This window comes from Electrona antarctica (genome assembly GCF_951216825.1).
Source record: "Electrona antarctica genome assembly, chromosome: 11".
NCBI classification, from domain to species: domain Eukaryota; kingdom Metazoa; phylum Chordata; class Actinopteri; order Myctophiformes; family Myctophidae; genus Electrona; species Electrona antarctica.
Window position 1 is genome coordinate 3,326,937 of NC_136792.1, and position 8,168 is coordinate 3,335,104.

General features: G+C 50.7%; 1 protein-coding gene across 1 annotated transcript; it reads left to right on the forward strand.

Moving 5' to 3' along the window:
* Positions 1 to 2,099: 2,099 nt before the first annotated feature.
* LOC306931822 (uncharacterized protein) lies at positions 2,100 to 7,616 on the forward strand. Its single transcript, XM_079513436.1, has 3 exons — positions 2,100 to 2,472; positions 6,218 to 6,307; positions 6,917 to 7,616. The coding sequence occupies exons 1-3, from the start codon at positions 2,272 to 2,274 to the stop codon at positions 7,595 to 7,597; spliced, it is 972 nt and encodes a 323-aa protein (XP_079369562.1). The 5' UTR covers positions 2,100 to 2,271; the 3' UTR covers positions 7,598 to 7,616.
* The last annotated feature ends 552 nt before the right edge of the window (positions 7,617 to 8,168 follow it).

Genomic DNA, 8,168 nt, shown 5'->3' on the forward strand with positions numbered 1-8,168 from the left:
TACCAGCCCGCTCGCCCCTCCTCCTCACTCTACTGCTATGAGACGCCCATACAGCAGTGTTGCCATGTTCGCTTATTATAAGCGACTTTGGGCTTGTTTTTCTGTAAAGTTGCTTGTAAATATTGGTAGTATTGCGGGTTGCCGTTTATGGAGGCTTGGTTATCGAGTTAATGTTGTTTAAACCAGTGATTCTCACCCAGTGACATTTCCATGAATTGAAAATGGTGGACCGTATTGTAAACAAGTGTAATGCTTTGTGTAATGAAAATTGAAATGTACTGTAATTCTCCAAAATGTTAATAAATACTTCAATCAATCAATCAAACCATGTCGAGGACAAGGAACCCCAGATTATTAATTGTATAGACGACGACGTCACACTGATAAGAAACAGCAAGCGCGCATAAAGGCAGCAGAAGAACACTCATAAGATGCAATGGAAAAGTTCTAACTGCACTCATGTGTAAAAAATGCCCCATCAAACTTTCAGGTGCTGTTTTTCTCCCAGTGTGGAGGAAGAATGATTAGGATTTGTATTGTGATCTCTCGCCCTTGAAATATATAATCATTGGTTTCTGTTGTGTTTGAACAATAATAGCAATTCAAAACAGTTGTCCTCAAAACCACACCTCCAGTCGCTGTCATAAGAACGGGAGGTGCGCTCATGATCACGGCAGCAGAGCCTGTTTGTGCACGGCTGCACGCGCACCTGCAGCCCATCAAGTATAATTTATGCTTCGTCCAGCGATGGTGTCGCGCACGCAGACCTCTACGCTCACAACAGTCGCATCTGCGATGCGATGTGAGCTTGTATATCAGCTGTTCTCTGTGCGCAATACTGTTGCGTTTTGAAGTATAAATGTCTCCTAGGGTGCATCTCACTAGCCAACTCACAAGAGGAGGTTGAATGGACTGAAACCAGCGCTCCCCAAAACAACAGGTAGTTGGGCAGCTGGGGAATGGGTCAACATTTTTGTCAACATTACATTTTTGCCTCGGACATGCAAAATTAGTGGACAATAGGCCTACCAGAAACACAAATAGATAGCCTTGAATGACCATAACAGGTCTGTAACTAACTAGGTTCAAATGGAACCAAATGGACCCTTACACGTCCATTTGGTTTCATTTGAACACTCTCACTACGTTTTAACAGCGGGCAACGTTGCTCCGCCCACTTTTAGGCCATCGCCTGTTCGCCTGCTATCGCCGGTAGTCGTCCGTCCCATATAGGAGTGGAGTGCAGTGCCCGGTATCGAGTCGGTCGGACCCACGCTTCTCCAGAACCACAACAGAAGGCTCTGGTCAGGCTCTGCCAGTGGGCCTAATGAGGCCAACTCCTTTCACCTGGGTCAGGCTCTGCCAGTGGGCCTAATGAGGCCAACTCCTTTCACCTGGGCCAGGCTCTGCCAGTGGGCCTAATGAGGCCAACTCCTTTCAGCTGTGCAATTTCCAGCCTCTGCCTCAGCTAATTGAGGCTCAACCAATCAGGCTCTGCCAGTGGGCCGAATTGATTGCCAAATACACTTTTCAGTTTGTAGTCTCCATGTGGGACACCGGCAGACGGGTGCTATGATGACAACGTATATCATTAGGTAAGTTGCAACGTTCCCAAGTAAGCCGGTGGCCGACTGCGACGGGCACGTACAGGTCTAGTACATATAAATAAGGAATGAATAAGAAAGAATACGAAAACCTGGAGACTTAACATTCAGCATGTTGGTGTTATGATCAAAATAAGAACATTCTAATGGTGTGTAAAACAGAAAATCTAAAATGTTCCGCACAAGACCAAGTCTTTGCCACAGACACATTTGTCGAAGGACATATTGATGACCCCTGGTCCAAGGACCCTACTACGTCATCTAAATATATTTTTGCCCATGTAAGGAGGGACCCCCATACCAGATTTGTGTTAAAAAAAAATCACGTGGAAATAGCCGATCTACAAGCTCACAAAAACACGTCGCTCTTTTGGCTTGTTTACACAGAACGGTCGCTTATTTCTGTCACAGAATCTGGCAACACTGTCTACTGTTATGAGACCCGCACACAGAGAAGAGTGAGAGAGAGAGAGAGAGAGAGAGAGAGAGGAGTGTGTAAATTCTGACTTAAATTCGAACGTGGCTTTTGTCGGCATGGCATTTATCAAGTGATCGCAAACAGCTGATCCTTGTGCAATTTTGGTCTTTAATAGCGTTGATAAATGTGACGGCTGAAATCAATCTGGTTAGTACGCCCTATAAAATCAAGCCCAATACGACAATAATCATGGCAGCTCGAAAGAAGAACAAGAAGATAAACTACTCAACGGTGGAGATTGATGTCCTCACCTCCGAGGTGGAGAGCAATAGAAAAATATTATTCGCTGGTGCCAACAGTGGTGTAACTAATGCCGTGAAAACGACGGTGTGGGCGCGCATCACGGAGAGAGTGAACAGCGTGTCAAACGTGGAAAGAACAAGAAGAGAGGTTTGTTTGATACTATGCAACTTGAACAGGGCCGTGCTTAGGGATCAGGGGGGCCCTAGTCAAACCCCGGTATGAGGCCCTTGTGTCGGGACTCGGGACCCATATTATTATCTTTTTTCTTAAATTAGGACCATATAATTACAGCTTCAATTGGTTATTCTTAGTATCAGTCACGGGCCAGTAAAACTACAGTAGTATAACTAAAAATACATGGCATGGATGCACCTGGGACGTATCCTCAGTGATGTATCCCAAGGTCATCACCTGACCTGGGACGTATCCTCAGTGATGTATCCCAAGGTCATCACCTGACCTGGGACGTATCCTCAGTGATGTATCCCAAGGTCATCACCTGGGACGTATCCTCAGTGATGTATCCCACGGTCATCACCTGGGACGTATCCTCAGTGATGTATCCCAAGGTCATCACCTGGGACGTATCCTCAGTGATGTATCCCAAGGTCATCACCTGGGACGTATCCTCAGTGATGTATCCCAAGGTCATCACCTGGGACGTATCCTCAGTGATGTATCCCAAGGTCATCACCTGGGACGTATCCTCAGTGATGTATCCCAAGGTCATCACCTGACCTGGGACGTATCCTCAGTGATGTATCCCAAGGTCATCACATGGGACGTATCCTCAGTGATGTATCTCAAGGTCATCACCTGGGACGTATCCTCAGTGATGTACCCCAAGGTCATCACCTGGGACGTATCCTCAGTGATGTATCCCAAGGTCATCACCTGGGACGTATCCTCAGTGATGTATCCCAAGGTCATCACCTGGGACGTATCCTCAGTGATGTATCCCAAGGTCATCACCTGGGACGTATCCTCAGTGATGTATCCCAAGGTCATCACCTGGGACGTATCCTCAGTGATGTATCCCAAGGTCATCACCTGGGACGTATCCTCAGTGATGTATCCCAAGGTCATCACCTGGGACGTATCCTCAGTGATGTATCTCAAGGTCATCACCTGGGACGTATCCTCAGTGATGTACCCCAAGGTCATCACCTGGGACGTATCCTCAGTGATGTATCCCAAGGTCATCACCTGGGACGTATCCTCAGTGATGTATCCCAAGGTCATCACCTGGGACGTATCCTCAGTGATGTATCCCAAGGTCATCACCTGGGACGTATCCTCAGTGATGTATCCCGAGGTCATCACCTGGGACGTATCCTCAGTGATGTATCCCAAGGTCATCACCTGGGACGTATCCTCAGTGATGTATCCCAAGGTCATCACCTGGGACGTATCCTCAGTGATGTATCCCAAGGTCATCACCTGGGACGTATCCTCAGTGATGTATCCCAAGGTCATCACCTGGGACGTATCCTCAGTGATGTATCCCAAGGTCATCACCTGGGACGTATCTTCAGTGATGTATCCCAAGGTCATCACCTGGGACGTATCCTCAGTGATGTATCCCAAGGTCATCGGGGTTTCACCTGGGACGTATCCTCAGTGATGTAGCCCAAGGTCATCTGGGTTTCGGGTCTCTCGAACATCATACCCCTCACTCAGGTGACCCAGCCGGGGTGATGAAGTCACGACTTACGTCCCAGTAGCTCGATCAGCCCCATTAGGGCAAGACCAAGGCCACACAATCCGTTGCTCCGGAACTACTCTACCGGGACTGGGAGGATCAGCAATCTGGCGCATGGAGAGACTAGGCTCTGTGGGTTGACTCCTGTCCGGGCCCCTCCTACGTCTCACCAGGTCCACTCCTGCGCTCACCAGGCCCAGGACCTGTGCCTTGCACCAGACTCCCAGCACCAGGCACTTCATTCAGGAGTGGTGGATTATATTGGCCCTCCTAAAGGCCTCACCAAGGGTTTTTGGGCTTCCTCTAGCTGGGGCGCTAACCCATACTGCTCACCTGGCCGCTCACACAAACCCATGCCGTCTACATTCCGGCTGTCACCCGTCTCTCCGGCTGTCACCCATCTCTCCGGCTGTCACCCATCTCTCCGGCTGTCACCCATCTCTCCGGTCGTCACCAGACTATACCTGGTTGTCACCCATCTCTCCGGTCGTCACCCGTCTCTCCGGTCTGTCACCCATCTCTCCGGTCTGTCACCCATCTCTCCGGTCTGTCACCCATCTCTCCGGTCTGTCACCCATCTCTCCGGTCGTCACCCGTCTCTCCGGTCTGTCACCCGTCTCTCCGGTCTGTCACCCATCTCTCCGGTCTGTCACCCATCTCTCCGGTCTGTCACCCATCTCTCCGGCTGTCACCCATCTCTCCGGTCTGTCACCCATCTCTCCGGTCTGTCACCCATCTCTCCGGTCGTCACCCGTCTCTCCGGTCTGTCACCCATCTCTCCGGTCGTCACCCGTCTCTCCGGTCTGTCACCCATCTCTCCGGTCTGTCACCCATCTCTCCGGTCGTCACCCGTCTCTCCGGTCTGTCACCCGTCTCTCCGGTCTGTCACCCATCTCTCCGGTCTGTCACCCATCTCTCCGGTCTGTCACCCATCTCTCCGGTCTGTCACCCGTCTCTCCGGTCTGTCACCCATCTCTCCGGTCTGTCACCCATCTCTCCGGTCTGTCACCCATCTCTCCGGCTGTCACCCATCTCTCCGGTCTGTCACCCATCTCTCCGGTCTGTCACCCATCTCTCCGGTCTGTCACCCATCTCTCCGGTCGTCACCCGTCTCTCCGGTCTGTCACCCGTCTCTCCGGTCTGTCACCCATCTCTCCGGTCTGTCACCCATCTCTCCGGTCTGTCACCCATCTCTCCGGTCTGTCACCCGTCTCTCCGGTCTGTCACCCATCTCTCCGGTCTGTCACCCATCTCTCCGGTCTGTCACCCATCTCTCCGGCTGTCACCCATCTCTCCGGTCTGTCACCCATCTCTCCGGTCTGTCACCCATCTCTCCGGTCTGTCACCCATCTCTCCGGTCGTCACCAGACTATACCTGGTTGTCACCCATCTCTCCGGTCTGTCACCCATCTCTCCGGCTGTCACCCATCTCTCCGGTCTGTCACCCATCTCTCCGGTCTGTCACCCATCTCTCCGGTCTGTCACCCATCTCTCCGGTCTGTCACCCATCTCTCCGGTCGTCACCCGTCTCTCCGGCTGTCACCCATCTCTCCGGTCTGTCACCCATCTCTCCGGTCTGTCACCCGTCTCTCCGGTCTGTCACCCATCTCTCCGGTCTGTCACCCATCTCTCCGGTCGTCACCCATCTCTCCGGTCGTCACCAGACTATACCTGGTTGTCACCCATCTCTCCGGTCGTCACCAGACTATACCTGGTTGTCACCCATCTCTCCGGTCGTCACCAGACTATACCTGGTTGTCACCCATCTCTCCGGCTGTCACCCATCTCTCCGGCTGTCACCCATCTCTCCGGTTGTCACCCATCTCTCCGGCTGTCACCCATCTCTCCGGCTGTCACCCGTCTCTCCGGCTGTCACCCGTCTCTCCGGTCGTCACCAGACTATACCTGGTTGTCACGTAGTCTATTCCTATGAGTATAGGCCTATATCACTTTTGTTATTATGAAGAATAGCTACTTTAATTATTGACATTAAAAACAAATGCTGCTCTTTTTAAGGAGCCCAAATAACCATTTGAAAGTAGAACAACATAATTTGAAAGTGAAACAGACATTAAACATGAATACCTAAATACTGAATCGAGCAACTTAACTTGAATATAGATTTGAACAATAAATACATGTCATACAGCCTAGATTTGGGAAAAGCGCTAATTAATACCGTTTCATTAGGTCAAGAAGAAGTGGTCGGACCTGAAATTGTTCACCAGGAAAAAGGAGTCACAGTTACGCCGGTCTCAGCTGCTGACTGGTGATGGTCAGGTATGTGACGTTGTTTACTTGAGAGTCAGAACGGGTTGATTAAATGCAACAGCTTACACATCTGGAGCTTATTGTCTCCACCAGGCCGAAGGCATGGGGAGAGTATGTTTTGCACTTTGTCCGTGTGTCCGTCCGTCCGTTACCAGCAAATCAGAAAACACAGTATCTCTATATATAGTCATGTGCTCAAGACAGATCTGTCCGATATTCCATCCTTATTGGCTAACATTGGCTTCCAAAGTTTGCAGGATTGGCCCGTTTTGAACAAAAAGCCTCAAATCATGAACGCAGCGTGCAATTTACGTAAAATTATTCACGCACTTTCCTACTAGGCTGAGAAATATATCCCACCCTTTTCACATTGGCATGTTATAGCGCCACCAACAGGTGGATTTTAGCAAAACACATTTTTGGAATAAAATGCCTCAAATCATACAATTGCCATCAAAGTCGTAAGAGGAAATGGCACCCTTTTCACATTGGCCTGTTATAGCGCCACCAGGAGGCCACAACCTGACCTGCCCTGGTGGAGACCTGTGCCCCGAGGGGCACTTTATCTAGTTTCTATTGTGAACAGACTGATCCAGACCTTTGTGCTCCTCTGACCAGACTGATCCAGACCCTCTCTTTACTGCGGTGGAGGAAAGAATCGCCTCCATCATTGGACAGGAGTCCAGCGATGATCCAGCTGAAGGATTGGAGGTGCCCGGCGGCGAATACGTTCTTCTTTCAGAGGAAGCGATAAGCGGCAGCGCTTACGTGCCACCAAAGGAGGAACCAGAGGAGCAAGCGAGCGCCGACGTCGTGCCGCCAAAGGAGGAACAGGAGGAGACACTACCTTGCAGCATTGGTGTGGTGTGGGGGTCGGCGCGCCTTGAGGGAGCGTGCCCTCCGCCCTCCGCTCCCATTCCTCCTCCACCACCAGCACCACCAGCAGTAGAGCCAGCCAGCAGTGGTGCGGGAGGAGGAGGCGGGGCGGCGCGCGGTGGCGGAGCAGCGCACCACCCTCCCTCTGCTCCCGCCGCTCCTCAACGGAGCACGCAGGCGCAGGAACGAGGAGTCCAGGGCGTCAGTGACGCGGCCCTGCTGGCCACGCAGTGTGGCGGTCTCGTCCAGGCCCTGGCCGGGCAGTGTGGCGATCTCGTCCAGGCCCTGGCCGGGCAGTGTGACGGTCTCGTCCAGGCCCTCAGGGACATAAACCAGTCTATCATGAATCTGACCCAGAGTGTGGATCGAGTCTGCGGCCAACTGCAGACTCGAGATGCGGAGCAGAAGAATCCGAGTGAATAAAGTTTTTTTTTTTGTGTGTGTACACATTGTGCAAATGAGTCTATTATTCGTGGGTCTTTTTTGTGTTGTTGCTTTGGTTTTACATAGTTCATTTACATTCACCATTTAGCTTAGTAGGTGTCCACATAGTTATTTCAATTAGTTGACTTTGTTGTTTTATGCCAATGTTTTCGAGGTCCGGGGACCCCCAGTGGTACTTGAGGGAGTTCCAGGGGGGACCCAGTTAAATGATAATTTGGAACCAAATGGACCCTTATGGGTCTGTAACTCAGAGAGTGCCTCTGCTCTCTAGCAAAATGTCCCACTGTCGTGCGAGAATTTCCCGAAAATAAATAAAACCAGGTACCAATACTCACCGAAACAAAGCCTACTAGACCTAGGAAAAAGTATATTCTCCAAGCTGGGAAGCGTCTCAGGTCCCCATTTTCTCTCTAAAATGCACTTTGTTCCATTTTAATGAAGCAATGTACCGGAAAGAGTAACTTCTTCTACTACGGCATTTCCGGGTTGTGCGCCTGCACCGATCCACTTGGATGCATTTTATTTCATGACACCTGCACATTAATTGAAT

Coding starts and splice junctions, on each gene's coding strand:
- LOC306931822 (XM_079513436.1), top strand. CDS start 2,272: ATGGCAGCTCGAAAGAAGAACAAGAAGATAAACTACTCAACGGTGGAG. Junction 2,473..6,217: donor TGGAAAGAACAAGAAGAGAG/GTTTGTTTGATA, acceptor CCGTTTCATTAG/GTCAAGAAGAAGTGGTCGGA. Junction 6,308..6,916: donor TGCTGACTGGTGATGGTCAG/GTATGTGACGTT, acceptor TCCTCTGACCAG/ACTGATCCAGACCCTCTCTT.